The following is an 18,921-nucleotide window of genomic DNA, read 5'->3' on the forward strand; positions in this document are numbered from 1 at the left end:
CACGGGGATCAACTGAAGAAGTCACGTGACCGAGACAGTGGCCAGTGATTTATGAAACCGGATGCCAGACAGGCGACGGGTTTAAGCTGTGAGAAAGCAAACAGCAAAGAAAAGGAAGAAGCGCGGGGATGGTGCGTTCAGGTGCTGTCAGAATTATAAGAGAGCAGAGGCAGCATTCCGTGTTCAGCGTGGCGAACTCGGTACATGCTCATCATATAATGGTTATGGTGTATTGATTTTATGTCCTGTTATGAACAATGTCACGATAAATCAATACTTGGATCATGTTCATTCCATTCCATGCCATTTTTGTTTTTACTTGGGTAAAATATTATACTAGTGCGAAAAGAAGGAAACAAGTCAGAGTCAGCTGAGGTTGAGTCCTTAAAATGTTGCTCCCAGAATATGACAAATGCTATTTTTGATGAAGCTATTTCCACATATGTGCTTGTATTGTGTTTAAGTATTAATGGAGCTTTTACTGTAACCTAACCGTAGCACTCGCAAAGGCTTACACGCGAACATTTAAAGTTAGGACGTAAACTCCCAAAGCTGAATCAAACATTTATTTAAAATGATCCCACAATATATTTTTAAATATTTTTAGTTGCTGCTGAAGACAAAACTGAAATGATAAGTGGTGATAAATTCTATAGATGTGGAACTGCACTAAAATATATGAAGTATTTCATTCATACCCCACATGATAACCATCACAAGCTTCATGGTGTTGAACAACATCTTCAGTTGAAGAGAAACACTTTCCTGTTCGGATGAAAGGAGGTTAGATGGAGGAGGTACTTGTTTATTTCCTCCATTTATCCTCCGCGATTGAGGCCGGACACAATTAGCTGGAGGGTCTGTGGAAGACGACCATCGGCTTTCAAGCAAAGACTGTCATGAATATCAAAGGCTGTTGCGTCGCTTTCAGCTTTTCATTTCTCTCGCCTTTATTGTTCGCGCACAAAGAGGAAATGACACAACGCGTGTGAAGAGAGACCTTGTGAAGAGACCAGGCCACATCAAACCGTGTGGAAGAGAGAAGTGCTGGTTCGAGTCAGCAAGAGGGACTGATGTCGTCCACTTCATCTGCCAGTCCCAAATGGACACTTTAGCACTGCCTGACACTTAGCAGTCAAACTCACAACTCTCCTCCGTACCTGCACCTCCTCTTCATCTGCCTTAACCAGTAGTTTAGTAGCTTAATTGTGTCTCTCTGACTCGTGTCCTCAACAGTCTGGAGGTGAAGCTTGGCAGCTCATTTCTTCCACATGATCTCTACACTGCAGGGGGCGGCGGGTGATGACGTGTCCCACTTTGGTTGGACTCGTCGCTCTGACAACACACGCAGACGTTAGTAGCACAAACATACAGTCATGGTGTTCAAACAGTCTTCAGCTGAACTTCACACATGCTGACAAGCACAGAAGAGACGATTATCACAAGCAAACATGGACTCGCACACACAAACGCACAGTTAACGCTCGACACCCAGATGCATGGGTTGCCAGAGTAAACAGACACTCACGCAAATTGTGGTGGAAAACTCCAGACAAAGGTCGGCTTTGTTTTGGAAAACAGGTGCGAGAATCATGGCGAGAATGTTTCCACCCAAATCAGGCCACGGGGCGGAAAATGCCAACCACTGATAACCTTTGTTTTTTTTTTAGCAACCTTGGCGCACGATGAAGCTTCACACTCAGGTGCCGCCATGACTTCCAGGACTATAGATCATTTTTTGTTGTCGACAAATCGGCGCCGACGTCACCTGAGAGTTAAAGATGAGAGCTGTGGTGACTAGACACATGTGATCTTAGAGCAGAGCTGAAGGGCCACATTAAAAACAGTAACTGTTGTGAGGGGCCACCATCAAAAGGAAGACAGCGATGACCACAAAATATGACGGAAAAATATCCAAAATATATAGGACAACTTGACCAGGCGTACAAGATAAAAAGGAATTTATTTCAAAATATATTTTCAGTATTCCTTCAATGTATTCTGAGTAACAAGAAAAACACACAAAAATGGCCAATGAAAAGAAGAACATTTTAGTCTTGAAACAAGAACATGCTATATTTAATGCTGAAGTGGTGGTGGTGACTAAAACAGAACAAAAAAGGCAGAACAATTACAATGTATCAGTTATAGTTTTAGTCTACAAGATTACAAGGGCTGCAGAAATATAGTCATCGGGCCACATATGGCCCCCGGACCGCATATTGCCCAGGTCTGTCTTACACTGAAATCTCTTGACTTTTGGTCAATAGAATTTTGGGATTTCTTTTTGCAGACTACAGTGGAGCTTGTAAGTGGGTTCCTGTCAGTCATCCAACTGCAGGCATCCTCTCTGCTCAGATCTATTTGAAGGACACGTTGTGTTCTAATTTTAATTCGGGACACCGGATATGGACTGAACAAGAGCAGATCCTTCTTGGAAGCTGAAGTGGTGCACTGTATTCAGTGTGCGGTGACTCCCAAGTCGGGACCGAGCTACACAATATTGGATTCTGCATACTGGTTTCTGATAAGGGATGAATTCCCAAGTAGGTCACATGATGTGGCCCTTATTTATTTGGTGACGCTCGACTTGGTTGGGCTCACGCCGGTGAGCAGATAACAGGTCGATTCTGTTCCTTCACTGAGGGGAAGCCGGTCGTTCAGGAAAGAGCTTAGTTTTAAGTCTCGCTCCCTGCCAGCCATGGTCATCTGCTTATCTCCTAGCTCTTATTTATAACCTGGTAACAGTCCGACCGCTCTGAGAGGAGCGAGGTTTGGAGGCGAACATCTCCGGGTCGATGGACATGTGCCAGTGAAGACTGCTTTTTGGGTGCTTGTTGACCCTGGCAGATGCCTCCTCACAGTAGGGTGCAGCAGTGGTGAGGGACTTCGTGTGAAATGGATGTTTCAAATCTCACTCAGCCTGAATTCAACTGAACATGTTGTGATGTGTTCAAACCCTGCTGGAGTAGAGAAGGCCAAGTGGGGTAACTTGTTCTCCAGGTTCCACCACGTTCTGAACCTTCTGACGTCAGACCAGACGTTCCTTCAAAGTGCTTGCAGCTTGTGTTTCTTTATTTAAGAAGTGTGTACACAAGTTCTGGCAACACTTCTCTAGTTTGACCGTACAACTCATGGAGCAGCAGAGTCTAGTGTCCCTGTCTACTGAACACACTGCTTAGCACACACTGGTGAGTTGAAGTTAACACAGTAAAGATCTGCGCTTAAGTTGATGCAGTTGACAGAGCTGAAGTGAGTCAATAGTCAGTCTGCAGTCACGATGACATGGCTCCACCTACAATACAGGCACGGAAATTGCCACGGCAGCAGAGCACTGCAGCCACAAAGAAGCATGTTGCTTACGTAACTCCGCTCACACACTGATGGATCCATGTCCTGGTAATTCAATCCGTCTGCTTGGACGTTTGAGAACCCGATGCGCCGCAGTCGCCCGAGTCTGTCAGGATAAAGAGGAGACGGACGCCAGGCTCTTTGCCAGTTATTTTATTTTGAGATAATCCCGTAGAACAAGGGAACCAATGTTACAAAAAGAATCATGTTCTACATGCTACACCTTCAACTAATTCATCATGCTTGCATGGGAGAAAGTACATAGAAATTGAACAAAATGGTTACAGTTAAAACTGACGTACAGAACACTCACCAACGCCACTCTGTGTGTACCTTCCTGTTGCCTCCATGCACGCAATGATCACATTAGATTAAAAAAAAAAAAAAAAAAATTAAGACTTTAGGTGCTTCTGAAACAAAGCCGTTTTTGTTTTTTTGTTTTGTTTTTTTTTTTAACTAAATGCACCTATTTAAAAAAAACCCAAAGGATATCCATGAAGCTGACGGAAGATGGGAACTCGCACCTGATCAGACGCCTCCTGACAGACGACACGTAGACGCTCGGAGGTTCGGAAATGAGAGCGGGAGTCGTTTCAAATCCGTCGCTCTTCGGTAATCACATTGAAATTGAAACATTTTGCTAAAATAAATATCACACATCTGCTAGAAATAAATAAATGATTACTCAAACACCTCACGACGAAATGCTCATGTGAATCAGATTTCATCTCCGTGACCACTTCTTGGGATGAGGATGGTCATGTGAGTAAAGCACTAGTGTGGCTCCGAGTGTCTCTCGCCGCTGTTACCTTGAGGTAGATAACACGTTTACATCAACGCCTATGATAATGGTGGCTGCTGGCATCATGTGTCAGATTTACAGTATGAAAGACTAACTCTTTGAACGCAAAGTAATTAAAAAAAACAAAAAAAAAACGCGCGACCCACCGCAGCTCATGTGTTCCCCATTTAGACAAGGCAGTTTGAAAGCACTTCGTGAGCTCGTAGGCTCACGAGGCACCTCGTAAACTCTCTGCGGCTCATCTTTCACTCCGTCATCGGCTTATTTTGACTACAGCACTTGACAGTGCGAGCGACACGGCCACCGGTGTGGACATGTTGCCGTGACGGCCTGGAGACGGAGGCTCAATGAGTGACGACCGAAAACTAACCTTCTCAGCGGTCTGCACGCAATTTATTCTGAAAATAACTATTGTTTAAAAAAAAAAAAAAAGTATGAAATGGTTCAAGTACAATAACAAACCTTTAAAAAAACGTCAAGGATTTGCACTTTGATGGAGATCAACTTCAGTTAAGATGCTTGAAGATGCTGCTGTAGGTTTTGTGTGCAATCTGTGGGGAGCATTTGACAGCGCAGGGGGTGAGGGACGCCTGGATGGACTTCAGAGGCAAGTCATCCGAGCTGCCGAAGCCCGGCAGGGCCAGAGAGTCCAGCTGCACGTTGAGGACGATCTCTGTGCCTGTGGAGAGGAAGCCCTCGCTCAAATCTCTCTCCATCACCTCCGAGGGCTCCAGCTGCGGGCAGGCCACGCCCTCCGACACCACCTCCTCCTTCCGGCTGAACAGCCGGTCCAGGTAGCTGGTGTAAGTGCTCTCCTTCTGCAGGGGGTCGTCGCCGCGAATGTCCCAGCAAGCCTCGTCTATCAAACAGCCGTTCTCCCCGACTTGCTCCCCGAAGCTCTCCCAAGGGTGGACGGGCCAGGCGCTGTCGGGACCCACCACTCCCAGCCCCCCGCCGCCACCCAGTTGCGCCAAGTTCACCAAGCACTTCTCCTCCTTCTCCTGGCTGATGGACTTGGAGCCGGAGCGTCCGGTCTCCAGGTGAGACACTGAGGAGTTGAGCTCATTCAGGAGGCCAACCTGGCTCAGGCCCACCTCCTGACAGGGCTCCGGCTGCAGGCTCAGTTTGATGGTGCTTGCGATGAACGAGTCAAAGTCAAAGCCTTGCTGACTCTGAGGCTGCACTTGGTGTTTCTCCTGCTCTTTGTCCTTCTCCGCCGGACACTGGGTCTTCTCGGCCTCCTGCAGGGCCATCTGGGCCTTCACCAAGCCGTTCTTCTCACACTTGCTCTTGGCCTTGCGGTCGGCCTTCTCCTTGCTCTGCTGCTCCTTCCAGTTGGAGAGGTCGATGATGAGTTTGGGCTCGTAGTAGTGGTTGACCTCGCTGTCCCTCCAGATGAGGTTGTCCAGGTAGGACGGTGACACGGCTTTGTAGTTACACGTGTGGCTGCACTGCGAGTCGCAGTACTTGTTCTCGTGGTAGTCGTCCGCCCAGGAGCGCTCCATCGAGTAGTCGAGGGACGGATCGCCCAACAACTTCTCCCGATCTCCGTCCACAAACTTACGAGGGTCGACCTTCCAGACAGAACACACCACCTCAGTTTCAGAACAACACAGGCCCAGGCCTGGGACTAACATGATCATACGCTCAGAAACATCTACATAAAATGTAATTGTTGCAGTGCATTGTGACAGGAGCGTGTTATGCAGTGGGAAGTAAACAATTTCGACCAGGTTGACCTGACTGCTACACTGCGACAAGAACAAAGCTCCAGATGATGCAACAGCAGCACATGATATTAAATCTTTAATGATGGCACCCACCATTATATAATGTTAAGATGCAACAGGTGAAGCAGCCAGCAGACCTGTTACTGCTTGTTACTAACAGTGTGTACCGGAGTAAAAGTTGGTTACAGGAAAAACCTTCAGCCACGGAGTCAAGTGGTGAGGACCATTTCAGGACAGGTTGTGATGTGAGCACCGGCACATGAACTTTTATGAAACACACCTGGACCACCTCCTCATCGGTCACGTCGGACAGGGCGCGTGGGTCCACCTGAACCTCTTCTGGGTCATGGGTGCTGTGCAGGTGCCAGTCAGCCTCAGACAGCTGGCTCTCATGGAACCTGGTGAATGGAAAAGGCGGACTTGAGTGCACACAGTCACAAGGCAAACACTGAACAGGCTCCGGGACAAGTAACACTCGCGCAAACAAACCATCACCCTCAGACAATACAATCCTGGATCTCCAGTACCTGTCCCAGGTGTGGCTGTGGCTCTGGTCCATGAGCAGGATGTCGTCCACTTCATCCTCAATGTGGAAGGGGTGCAGAGAGATGGGCTCATCCAGAGGGAAGGAGTAGTCCGCCATGTAGGGGTGAGCCAGCGCCTCTTCTGCAGTCAAGCGGTCCATGGGGTTAAAGGTCAGGATCTTCTCCAGGAAGTCCAGGGCTGAGTGAGAAGATGGGGCACTGAGATAAGTCACAGTTTCACCGACATGAACGTGATTCCGTCCTCCACTACCTTGAGGGCTGACGTCAGGCAGCAGCTTGGCCAGCGGAGTCTGTGGCACGGACATGTCGTTCCTGATGAACACGGGTATGACGCTGTGGAGCTCCTGCCGGTCCTCTTCTCTCAGCACAGGAATGGACTCCAGGATTAGCTGCATTTGCTCCAACTCATGGGCCCCTGAAACACAAGGCAGCCATCAGGTGAGCCATTACACAACTTCCCCACCAGTCACCGCAGAAAACAAGAACAGGGCGGCCGTGTGCCCTGTGCTGGGCTGAAGGCCAGAAGAAAAAAAAACATCTCTGCTCATCTGGCTGATTTTTAAAGGCTGGAAATTACTTGTGCGGCTTTAATGAGCAGGTCCTCATTGAAGGGCCTTGATGTTTACCTGCAAAGAGGGTTTTTCCTGTGAGCATCTCAGCAAAGATGCAGCCTGCCGCCCACATGTCAATCGCTTTGGTATAGTTGTTGGGTGAGAGCAGCAGACGGGGAGACCGGTACCACTTGGTCACAAGACCTTCGGAGAGATGACCCTGGCAGAGCAGAACACAGGAACCACAAATGTTACACAAAATATTTACCATTAAAACGCTACACCACGTGCGTGTACAATTTGATGTGAACATAAACAACAACAACGTCCTGATTTGATCGCCGCTGTCCTCCTCGTGCTTCACTGCCATAATTCAGGGTGGCAGATGAAGGAGACCTTGTAATACGGAGTAAGACATGATTTTTCCGTTTGCTGTAGAAATGGGACATTGATGTCCACAGTTTTAGATTACCGTAATTTCCGGACTATAAGCCGCTACTTTTTTCTCGCGGTCTGAACCCTGCGGCTTATAAAACGATGCGGCTAATATATAGATTTTTACAGGGATATTCCAATCAATCGGCCACCGATTATGAAAGGCTGAACTCGTTGTGATCTGTGAATGCCGTCCACTGCATGTCATTGCCGGTCACAAAATCCGAGCACATGTGACAGCAGCCGTTCTGATGAGGCACCGCCCGCGGTTTGTGATGCGTCTGCTCCTCCCTCCCGACTCGCCACTCGCTTGGCAACGGCGTGTCTAATGCGGAAGCTTTTTTCAGTCCGTCATGTCAAGTTTGCATCCTGCAGCACATGCACGTTAAAAGGCGTCAACGCCACGAATTCAATACGATATTTAAAACACCAGCACTTGACGGAGCACAGAGAGTTTTCTGGTGCTCATGAAAGTGAAACTGCAGGAACCAGCGGTCACTCGCGACACTCGCCGGTCTGAGCGTGACGTTCAGAAAGCGAAGCATATTGCCCGAGAAATAATCATTAATTTCACCGCGCCAGATGAGCAGCCTTTCTCAGGTGTCGTTTTAAGACGGAATCAACCGGGACCGAATCCGCTGCTGTCTTGTGTGTGTCAGATGCAGCGTTCGCGGTCAATCTGAAACGTTTGCAACCGTCCAGAGTGAGAACTTTCATGAAAGAGGTTGAAGACAGCTGCTTCAGCTGAGTGCTCTCCCTGTCTCTCGGAGCATCCCGAGTTTTTAGAGTCTAATGAGCATGCTCTTTGCTGGCAAAAATATTGAGCTTCGTCACATCAAACCGATGACATCACGGGCGTTTTATTTACCTTTAAAGCGCTCAAATTGCGCTGTTTTCGCCCGCTTGTCCGCAGCTCTGCTAACATAGACGATCTACTGGAGGGTGAAAACAGCGCTTTCTGAACACTTTAAATGTAAATAAGATGTGAGGAGTTCATGACTGGAGTTCAGAACATTGGCAAGATTGTTTCATGAGTCAGTCTCGACACTGGACCCCGTTTTCAAAACTAGTACTAGAGGATCGCTAGAAGTGATCCTCATGCATTTTCTGTGGCGCAGACAGCAACGGTGCACCCGCGGCTTATAGAGCGGTGCGGCTTATGTATGAACAAAATCCATTTTCCTTGTTAGATTTGGTGGGTGCGGCTAATATTCCGGTGCGCTCTATAGTCCGGAAAATACGGTAGATCGTTTTTATTTGCCTGATTGTTTCTATAGGTTGTAACCTGTCTTCCTAAAAAGCTTGAAACCAAAAACCTCGGACCTCGATATTCAACACTGATCCATCTCTTTTCAAGGTTCTACCTCTGCTTCCATTCAAAAAGCCAAGTACGTCTCACATCAGGACTGGTGCACAGCTAGAGGACGTTTCTACAGCCAGGTAAAAAGATTTGCTTCCAGAGGAGGCGACCAGCCCCTCTGCCAGCATTGTGGGCCTGACCCGAGCTGAGGGAGCACTGGGACAGGGGAGATCAGACATGTGCCTTCTCTGTCAGCACTCGGCTAATCCTCCCACAGCACCATCAGTGGCACCATTCTGCACCCAAGCTCAGCTACTTACTGGGACAGAAGGACATGGGACACGGGGGACACACTAACTAAATAGGCTGTGGGTGTTTATGTGCACCCGTGCTTAGTGGCAAATGGGGAAGGATGAGAGGTGGTAAAACAACTCCTGACTGCCCTCGCCCTCCTCCTCCTGCAGGCTGTAGTAGTGAGTTCAAAGTGGTCACCAGTGAACAGGTCTCAAGTTTCTGCCCTAATTTAGCTGAAATACTTAATGGCATACTATCCGGGGGCACAGAGCTGCTCAACATGGCCTTGTTGTCACAGGCTGAGAAATGACACGCCACAGATACATTTCCTCTCACGCCTTTTGTTCCTTCACCCTCCAAGGTCAAGAGGAAAATATAGACACACTGGTGACATCGGATGGAAAGATAAGTGTGACTGCATGAGAACAATCATTGATCACATTCACCCTAGGAGGGTTGATCAGTGCATAAAGTTGAGCTAGTGAAGTGGACTCTGATCTGAATAGAGCCAATCGGAATTAATTAACACACACACACAGCATTAACTTCTCCAAGTCATAACTCAGGGAGGTGAAAGCTTCTCACTTGAATCAAATGGAATCTAAGGCAGCACAGCCAGCAATCCACTGTAATAACCGTATCAACCCAGGAAACTTAATATAGTCAGAGTCATGGGGCATCAGTGAAGTCATATCAGCAGTGAAGAGTTGGGATACAATCACGCTTTCACTTAATTCACCAGCTTTCTCTTCAGAAAAACTGAAGCAGATGTCAGCAAATCTATAGGCTCCATAGGTTCGCGAACATAAAGCTGTCCCTCTGACTTTTATTGGCCCTTTAAAGTCAGTTTGAGAATCCCTTCACATTTCTGGCAGGATAACTGGGTCACATGTGTGGGAGCACTTTAGTGGTTTGGGTTGAGTCTAATGCAGAATTCTTCTGAGGCAGCTATGACGTCAGTGAGCCTTGGAAACAACTTCAACTGTGTTCAACTTGTTGAATTAAAAAAAAAAAAGAATTTTAATGTGAATGCTTGATTGACACTTCACTCCAGTATGTATTCTCTACTCCCTCATGTCTAATCTTCTGAACGGTTAATTACACATTAAAAAAAACCCTGCTGTTGCCAAGCTTCGATACACATGCCACCAGTTACTTCATACCTGAACAAACAAACTTTGTTCAAACATTCTCAAATGATTCTGGAGGACTCTCCTTAGTGACACAAGAGAAACTGCTCACTAGTATTTCAGACTTAGAAGAGATGTTTGAGATGGTAGTTTTTTTGTATAGAAGGAAGTATAGAATTTTGTTTTGAAAAAACACATCTGAATAACAAGGAAACAACAAAAAGAAAACCTAAAAAACAATTGTTACGTGACATGGTCCAGCAACACTTGACACAGTTCATCGAGTAAACTGAGAAGCAATGTTTTTATAGCATCAATTCACAACATTAAGTTCACATAAACAGACAATAACACCTAAGCTAGGCTTAACATTGGCACCAGAGCTGAGCTACCTCAACTAGACAAAGAGCTGGCAGGGAAACACGGGTGAGGAGGGGGTGGAAGTTGGATGACTGCACGTGAATTCTTGTCATTCTTCCGGGCCACCATCAGGGCTGACCACAATGTTCACATGGACCCCAAAAAAATATTGCTTGCTTTCTCAAAACAAAGAGGAGATGCGACAGAAAAAAACAAAAGTCAGGACAAGCAATGTTCCTTTAAAGCAAAGCTAGAAAGTCCGTAGGAAATGTCAAGCCATCCATTGTGTTGCATAAACGTGTTCTTTTAAAGTCACTACTAAGGCTTTATGACGAATAAATAGTGAGCAGCAGCAACGGTGTGCACAGATCTTTGTGAGACCTGAAGGCTGGTTGTGAAAGAGAAGTTACCCTCTGTAGCTGTTCCAAAGTGTCGAGCCACAACGCTGTTTATAAGGGCTCCTCTTAAACAAGGCCTCATTTGGCCTGAAATAGGAGACGCTTCCTATCAGGTGACGATAGGTAGGCTTTGAAAAAGCAGTTAATGAGGATATGAGGACTTCTCCCTGCCCCCATTCACCTTCCATTGTTTTCACAGAGACCACAGACTAAACACAGCAGCAGATCTTAGGGAGGAGGACTGTGAAAAACTAAGAAACTTTGATGGATTGAAGGCCAAGTCATTGGTTCAGTTTTAGTGGGAGCACCAGTATTATTATGGTCAGTGGTCTCTTTGAGTCCAGGCCACAACTGACAACCTTCTTTGATCACATTATCACCTCCACTCTGCAGACTACAAAGCATCTGTGGTGTCTTCAAAAGCCGTTAGGCGCCATTCGTCAGTGTTGTCATTGGGGGCTTCTCTTCCCCAAACACCAAAATGACAGTGATAGCCAAGCATTAAAAGTGATTCCAGTAGGTTAGAAAGTTCTCAATAACGGAGTCGGCTCTTCATTTATCTCTGAGGACCATGTGGTGACAAAAGCTGCTCTTCAAAGCTGAAAATTCCCCGTTCAAGGCAGACTATAATCTACAGATAACCATTTCTTCCCAGCAACAGTGAGCTGTGCAACAGTGACTCTTGCATTCTTTCAAGACATGACTCAGACAGGCGCAGCACCCGGAGCGTCGTCTTTATTCACAAAACCCACTCACAGGCGGTCAGTGCTGTGTGTAAGAAACATCTGAATGTTCACAGTCATGAATGACTTCATGACCACCAGCAGGGACGTGTCACGTGCACCCATTTTCAGACCTGACTGTGACTAATCATAGACACGTGTACACGTCTGTCCCAGGGCAATAAGGAGATCCAGAAGCTACAAGATGAAACTCCCCAACCTACATTTCCTCACAGGACGCCACCATATGGTATTCAAGTAGTATTACCTCATCCCTACACAAGGTGACACAACAGCACAAGGGCAACTGAACCATTCCAATCAGACAAGGTAATCCATATGCTCATTGTATGCAAGTTTAAAAAAAGCAAATAGTTGCATGTGCTTGCGAACCACATGGCAAAATAACATCTGATACTTAGAACTTGGAATTTCCCATCAGCAGAAAACAGACTGACAAGAAAGAAAAATGTGCTTCATCAAAACAGTGAGACAAATTTTGATCATGAGATAATAAAAGCTTAGACACATTACAGAACATGCCTTGGAGCCACGTTTGAGTAAAACTTAGAATTGTTGAAGTAACCTACAGGCTGAAACCCTTATGTCACTTGTAAATGAATGCCATGGTTGCATTTTCCACAGCGTCACCTCCTCGGAAAGGAAACAAGGCGTTAGTCACTCACAGGACCACATCCTGTCTTATTTACTTCCTGAGAGGAAACTGCGTCACCCTAGGGAGCTACACACTAGTGGGCAATAACAATAAACATCACATGTGAGGGTGGCAAATCCTGTAATCCTCTTGAGGATATATTATTTGGAAAGGATCCTACCTTGTGTGAGTAGTGAGGGTCCATAATGCGGGCAAGACCAAAGTCCCCAATCTTCAGCACCAGATCTTCTGTGTTGACGAACAGGTTGGCGGGTTTGAGGTCCCGGTGGAGCACATTGGCAGAGTGGATGTACTTGAGACCCCTAAGGAGCTGGTACATGAAGAGTCTGGCATGGCCCTCGGAGAGGAGACCACGGTCCAGGAGCTGACACAAGTCTGTCTCCATGTACTCCTGCACAATGTACACCGAGTTGACCTCAGTCAGGGAAACCACATCCTCCGTTAGCCTGCGACCATTGGGGCCTAGAGTCTCAAACACCTGCAATTGAAACCAAACACAAGCTCAGAAAAAAAAAGCCTCTACGATTGATTATGAACATTCACTGTACCTTCACAATGTTGTCATGATCCAGCCGTCTGATGATCTTAATCTCCCGGAGGGCGTGCTTGACACTCTGGGGGTCAGTCAAGATGATTTTCTTCACCGCCACACGCTTGTCGCAGTCGGTGTCAACCGCAGAGAACACTAAACCGTTCCCTCCATAGCCCAAAGGCTTTAAGTCCATGTAGCGGGAACCCAGGTCGAAACCATGTATGTTCATCAGGGACTCAAACTTCTCCGCCATGTTGGATAATCTACTTGAGCCACCAAGCTTCTGTACTTAACGTTTTGGTCTGGAGCCTCCTTTAGCCAAATGTTGACACCAAAAGACAAATTTAGATCTCTCACGGCCTCTCAGGCTGACCTGACTAAACCCAGAGCAGACAGCTCCCAAGTCTCCCTCCACCCACGTCTCGCTGTCAAATGCTGAACAACAACATGTAGATGTACCTACTCCCCATTTTCTCTAGGAAAGTTGAAATAACTTAAAATTGGAATCCAAGACAATTGTTTAAAGCCTAGCCTCGAACTATTTGAATTCAACGGAATGGACTAGCAGGCCAATTAAAATGCACTTAAACTAGAGTTCACGTAGTAAATAGCATCCTCACAATGCTGATACATTCAGTGTATTTACTGGTCCTGAGCAGCTACATATGTGCCAAAACGCACTTTTAGAATCTCTTTTTTTTTTCTCCTAAGTCGTCACCAAATCGAAACAAAACAGTACAGTCTGGCCGTTAAGTCTTCACAGAAATGAGACACCCTCAATGATCGGGTGGCTCCAGCTCACCACAGTCACAATCAAAACTATCCTCCATTTTAGTTGGCTACAACCTGGAAGACAAGAGAAAACGAACACAGGAAATCAGTTCAGCGCGTTCACAGTTCAGTCGCTGATAGCACTGGCACGAGAAGCAATGGAAGATGGTGCTACAAGACAGATGTTTGCAATAGGAAACGCGCTTTAAGAAGCAATAGCTGCGGAACAAGCAGCAGATTCGGTTTCACTGTAGTGTCATTAATAGAAACCAACCCTCCCCCGCCTGCTCTCGGCGCACACAAACCGCTCTTTCGTATCGATATGACAAGATAGAAAAGTCCACACGACCTCGTTACAGACCCAGAACATCAGTAGGTTTGTTGTTTGTCGTAGAAAACCAGACTAGTTCAAGTTGAAATAGCAGCGACCGCCGTTCTTTTGGCCTCGGTGACCGGGCGAAGCAAAGACGTCTCGGTCTGGAGGACTTCATTTAAATAGCCACACGAAATATTCGGTAGACATCACACAAATGCGACATACATAGATAAACTGAACCTGCCCTCATTTACAAACTCAGCTCAGCTTGATTCACCACGGCAACTCGGTCGACGCCGCAGACAAAGGCGCCGCTGTGAAAGGACACGACTGACTACGTGGAACAGCTTTTCAGGCGGCGCTCGGCCACACTGCTCGTAAAAAGCCCACTCACACAGCAAGATAAGACACTGTAAATGTTAGAGTAAACATAACAGACCACTTACAGTTCGTATTCTTCTCATGAGAATGTTACGAATGTCGTTAAAGCCTGTGTGGCGCTCGGCAGCTCGCGCTCCCCGAACTGTGACGATCTGTTGCAATCGCCATTGAGGCTGGGCTGAGCGTTGGAAATGGCTGTGACGTCACGGCGGTGCCTTCATGGCTATGGGAAATCCCGTGATGTGTTTTTAAACGCTTTAGGTCAATCGATATTTTACTCAAATGTTACTTCATCGTGGGACCCACGCAACTATTGGCCTTCATTTCAGTTTAATTAGTAGTTTATCACTTAATGTAATGTTAGTTTTTCGAAAACTAACTTGTTGGCTTTCACAATCCGTCGGATACCTGCGATAACATGTGTAAATGCACCCCAAAACGCGTGGCGTCCGACCACTCGTGAGCATCTCTCATTTCTTCGGATATTTGCTTTGATATTTCTGGCAGATACAATCTCTGCAGTGTCTGGACAAATATCTAATCACAAAGTCATACCTCTGTCATCCGATATAGAGACAAGAGGATACGATGTTCTACTGCTCGGGAGATAACAGATGTGTCCACGCACGTGGACATACGATTTTGATATTGAAAAAAAAAATCATTTTCAAGTCATGTGTAAGAAATCCAAGCGTTTCTGAAGTTGCTAAAAGTGCAACGTTTTGCCTAATTCTAACACTTTAAAGTCAAACAAAAAGACTATGTGGACAATATTTTTGACCAAGAATATATTGAAACAGGAAGCTGTTCGCGTGAATTTAGATCCGAAAATCATTATTCCCGCTGTCATGAACGAACCACATATCGCGCGAGTAGTCAGTCACGTGACAGCGCAGCCTTTCGAAATACGCTTTTAACGTGTATTATAATATTTTAAAGCAGAGGAGAGGCATTTAGGTCGAGATCATATATACATCGTGATCTACATACACTTGATGGTGAAACATACGGTTATACATTCGAGTTTTGCAAAATATTGTCCGTACCTTCTGTGCGTTTTGTCTCCTTTCGAGTGTATCCACTTATTATAAAGAAGAAGAAAAAGCTTGTTGTTTTGAGTTGATTTAGCCCCTTACGTCTCCGTCTGTTGTGTCCTGCGGTTGGTAACTCCCCTTGTTATTCACTTTCTGGTGGTATATGAAGTTATTATGACACGCAGTGCATTAGCGGTTTAAGTGGGAAAATCCCACGGACGGGTCGTTTACTCTGGATTTAAAGTCCATCTGGCAGATGCGTATATCTCTCTAGCGTGGCGTAGCGTTATCATCATCCACATAAATCCCATCAAAACAAAGTCATTCAGAAATAAACAAGCGTTTCTTTATCCCTGGGTGTTTATCATTCATCCGCCAGTGGATGCTGTGAATGGGCGCAGCATCACAGCCGCAGCAGCATCAGCATCCGCATCCAGACCATGTGGGGACCCATGTGCCCGAGAATGCAGATGCTTGTGACGGGCCGGGGTGGGCTCTGCGATGTTGCTGCCGTGCACCGCATGCAGTCTGCGACAGAGCAGGAGCCGCGCATCCATGATCAGAATGCTCAGGAATAAAATGTATTTTCTTTCTGCAGTAATGAAGGCTTTTTTCCTCCACTAGTCAATTATAGTTGTTACAATTGATGGCTTGGAGGTTATGTAATAATGTTGTGCAGCTATAAATAGACACGTGGATACTCGACTATCATTTCATGTTTATGTTTTGAACAGTTTTATATATGTATACTGTGGCTTACACATGGAGACTACTTTTGGGTTGCAGTTGTAGAGTCTGCACATTTGTATAATATTGGACAGACTTTCAATATTTAGTTCATATAGTGTAAATACAAATAAACAAATTTAAAAAAAGTCATGTTTGAAAAGTACATTTTAGTGAGTGCAAATGAACATGTTTTCATGACAAATATTAAGACTGCTTGACTTCATTATATTCTAAATTATTTATTACACACACACACAAATAATCAAAATATGACCCTGCAAACTATGCTATGAAAAGTTCTAATTGTTAAAGAGAAAGAAAACTTGACTACAATTAACAATAACAACGGCAGGATGGAAAAAATGACTCATTTGATACTATTGAAACAGTCATAGGTTTTGTACAATAAAAGAAAATGTCTTAACTATGAGTCCTAAATGGGCCTTAGACACATATCTTTTTTTATTTCATTTGTCCTTTCATTGCCAGAGAATCCTGTATTAACAATGCAATGATCATGGTGTTTAATTTATAAGTGCATTCTAAATAAAATAATTCTGAAGCTCAGACCCAGAAACACCTAAGAGACCTTAGATATACACTGAAATATCTATTTGCCTCATACAACTAGGCATCAATCATTATACAAATGAAACATCACCAAAGTTCTGTTTTCTATCATTTTTTAAATAGCCTTCATCGAACTCTGGACTGTAAAACACAGAAACCTCCTCATGCAAATGTTACCTCTCAGATGAGCGCCGCAAACAAACAAAAGTGTTGACACTTTTTCATCTATTAAGTCTCACCAAGAACTGAGGTCTCCTCAAGCCAATGCAGCAACATGTTCTCATCGTATGAAGTCCAGTCAGGAGTAAATCCAACAAGTAGTTCAGCAGGAAATCAGGCTCAACAGGACCAGTCCAGAACAAATTTGAGTGTATTCCCAGTGTATATTTTGCTGTTATCGTACTCCATGTGCCTCTAGTTGTGAGGTGGAGCTGAATGGAGAGTTGTTATAGTACAGGGCAAAGATGGGAGGAGACTACAGTGTGCTCGACAAGTCAGTGTGTCAGACTCTGTGGTCAGCAGTTACTGTTTGTTAGTGCGGTGATTGTGCACCTGCTCTTCAGTCACACTGACAGAGAATTGGACAGAAATGAGCATCTTCCTAGATCAGTTCTTTACAGTGCTGCTCATTTATTTAGTGCACTTTTTAACCCCAAACCATTTGACAGCAGAAATCTAGAATTTCCAGTTTCCAGAGTATCCCTCTCTCTTCCTGCCGGACTGGTTGAAACTCTCCCCACATCTTTTGATGTGTCTGATAAGACAGATTGCTGGAACCTCGTCAGGAAATGTGGGTGTGTGTTTGTTTGATATTCAAACCAGACTGCTGCAGGCTCCAGACTGGCTGTCAAAATATATGAATGGATAAATGATGAAAATGCAGGCAGCATATTTCGCCTCTCAGATACACAGTGAATCCAGGTAAACAAGGTTAGATAAGAAGCAAAAGTAATAAAAAATAATAGCAATTAAAGTCCTTATAAAGTTTTATTGTGATGGCTAATGAAAAAAAAACATAATAAATTTGCACTTATGTTTATGTTATGTTTTTTTTTTCAGTTAGACAAAGTGATCTATCGTTAATTAGCTGATAATTCTGTTAATATTAATAACACTGTTTAGCTAGTGGGCTGGATAGATAGCTGCTTAGTTGTTACATACAGTCTGAGGTCCTTATGTAATAGTTTAACTCCCTGGACCCTGAAACCAAGGTGCAGGCTGGATTCTGCTCAAGCCTTCCTTTGTTCCCGTCTGCTATTGTGATCTTGTTCGCTACGATAGTGACATTCAAGGCTTGTGAAAGTCCCACCCAAACACAGAGTCCTCAGACGGTCTATCTGCCAACGACCTCTTTGGGTTTCGGGTAATCACAATGGAAAGCGATAAATATTCTGTTGTTCTGATAATACGTGCTTCTTTATAGGCTCAACTTCCTCAGTTGTGTCCAGAAACTCAGCATGAACTGATAGTTTGATCTCACTGCTCTCTGTTCTGGTACGATCTCCCACTCCTGCGTCATCATCCAGAATGTGCACACGCTGTTACACCTTGCTACACAGGACACCAATACCTTACTAGAACACAAGTTACACTTTTACAGTCTTAAGGAATGAGGCTTATTCTGTGATGTCATTCAGAGTGTCAACAGATTTATGCCTGCAATAGTTTAACTGATAAGGCGTTCTGCTCTTATCTGATGACAGAAGAGTTGCATCCTAGTGTGTACTTCTACATGTATTGTGGTTCCTGTTCTTGAATATAAGTACTTGACATTAATAAGGCTGCTTCAAACCTAGAAGGCTCAGGCCAAATGCACCCTGTTTTACACAATGTTTCTTAAAGCAACATTTGAAAAAATAATGGGGATAAAATAGAGAAGGAATGTTTGACTGTATAACCAAAAGAACCTGGGATGCTCAACCTTACACAATAATGTGAAATGTCAATATTCCAGAGTCTCATTATCCTCTGTTCTATTTTGTATTTTTGCGAGTGTAATTATTTTACGGCACCAAACAAGAATAGCAGTGAGTGTGTGCATGAGTGCAGGGTTGATGTGTTTTCCGTTTATATTATGTTCAGTGCTCTTCAACCCTTGTGTGTTGGGAATATGTAAAAGAAGATGTTGTCCAAATGTATCAGTGAGAAAACATGTTTGAGGTTTGTGTTGCATCCAACAGCTTGTGCTCCGACACCCCCGGGCCAGTACTGAGGTGTTGGAGCTCATTAGAGCAGTCTTTGGGCACTGTGGACTGGTTGCAAGACCAAATCATCCCAAGATACACAGTCACCAC

The 18,921-nt window shown here is 45.1% G+C and overlaps 1 protein-coding gene across 3 annotated transcripts; it reads right to left on the reverse strand.

The window, feature by feature from the left end:
- Nucleotides 1–4,571: 4,571 nt before the first annotated feature.
- On the reverse strand, nucleotides 4,572–17,053 carry mapk6 (mitogen-activated protein kinase 6). Of its 3 annotated transcripts, none has more exons than XM_053865212.1 (8): nucleotides 16,867–17,053; nucleotides 12,843–13,672; nucleotides 12,455–12,772; nucleotides 7,055–7,199; nucleotides 6,679–6,843; nucleotides 6,411–6,606; nucleotides 6,164–6,281; nucleotides 4,572–5,727 (listed from the first exon to the last, which is right to left on the reverse strand). In XM_053865212.1, the coding sequence occupies exons 2-8, from the start codon at nucleotides 13,077–13,079 to the stop codon at nucleotides 4,660–4,662; spliced, it is 2,247 nt and encodes a 748-aa protein (XP_053721187.1). In that variant the 5' UTR covers nucleotides 13,080–13,672; nucleotides 16,867–17,053; the 3' UTR covers nucleotides 4,572–4,659. The 3 variants fall into 3 exon arrangements, with proteins under 3 accessions (XP_053721187.1, XP_053721188.1, XP_053721186.1); XM_053865213.1 differs by lacking the exon at nucleotides 16,867–17,053 and adding an exon at nucleotides 15,341–15,731; XM_053865211.1 differs by lacking the exon at nucleotides 16,867–17,053 and adding an exon at nucleotides 14,360–14,673.
- Nucleotides 17,054–18,921: the final 1,868 nt, after the last annotated feature.

This window comes from Synchiropus splendidus, chromosome 5 (assembly GCF_027744825.2).
Source record: "Synchiropus splendidus isolate RoL2022-P1 chromosome 5, RoL_Sspl_1.0, whole genome shotgun sequence".
In the NCBI taxonomy this organism is placed as follows: Eukaryota; Metazoa; Chordata; class Actinopteri; order Syngnathiformes; family Callionymidae; genus Synchiropus; species Synchiropus splendidus.

Coding starts and splice junctions, on each gene's coding strand:
- mapk6 (XM_053865212.1), bottom strand. CDS start 13,079: ATGGCGGAGAAGTTTGAGTCCCTGATGAACATACATGGTTTCGACCTG. Junction 6,607..6,678: donor GCCTGACGTCAGCCCTCAAG/GTAGTGGAGGAC, acceptor CTTCTCACTCAG/CCCTGGACTTCCTGGAGAAG. Junction 6,282..6,410: donor CACAGCCACACCTGGGACAG/GTACTGGAGATC, acceptor TCCATTCACCAG/GTTCCATGAGAGCCAGCTGT.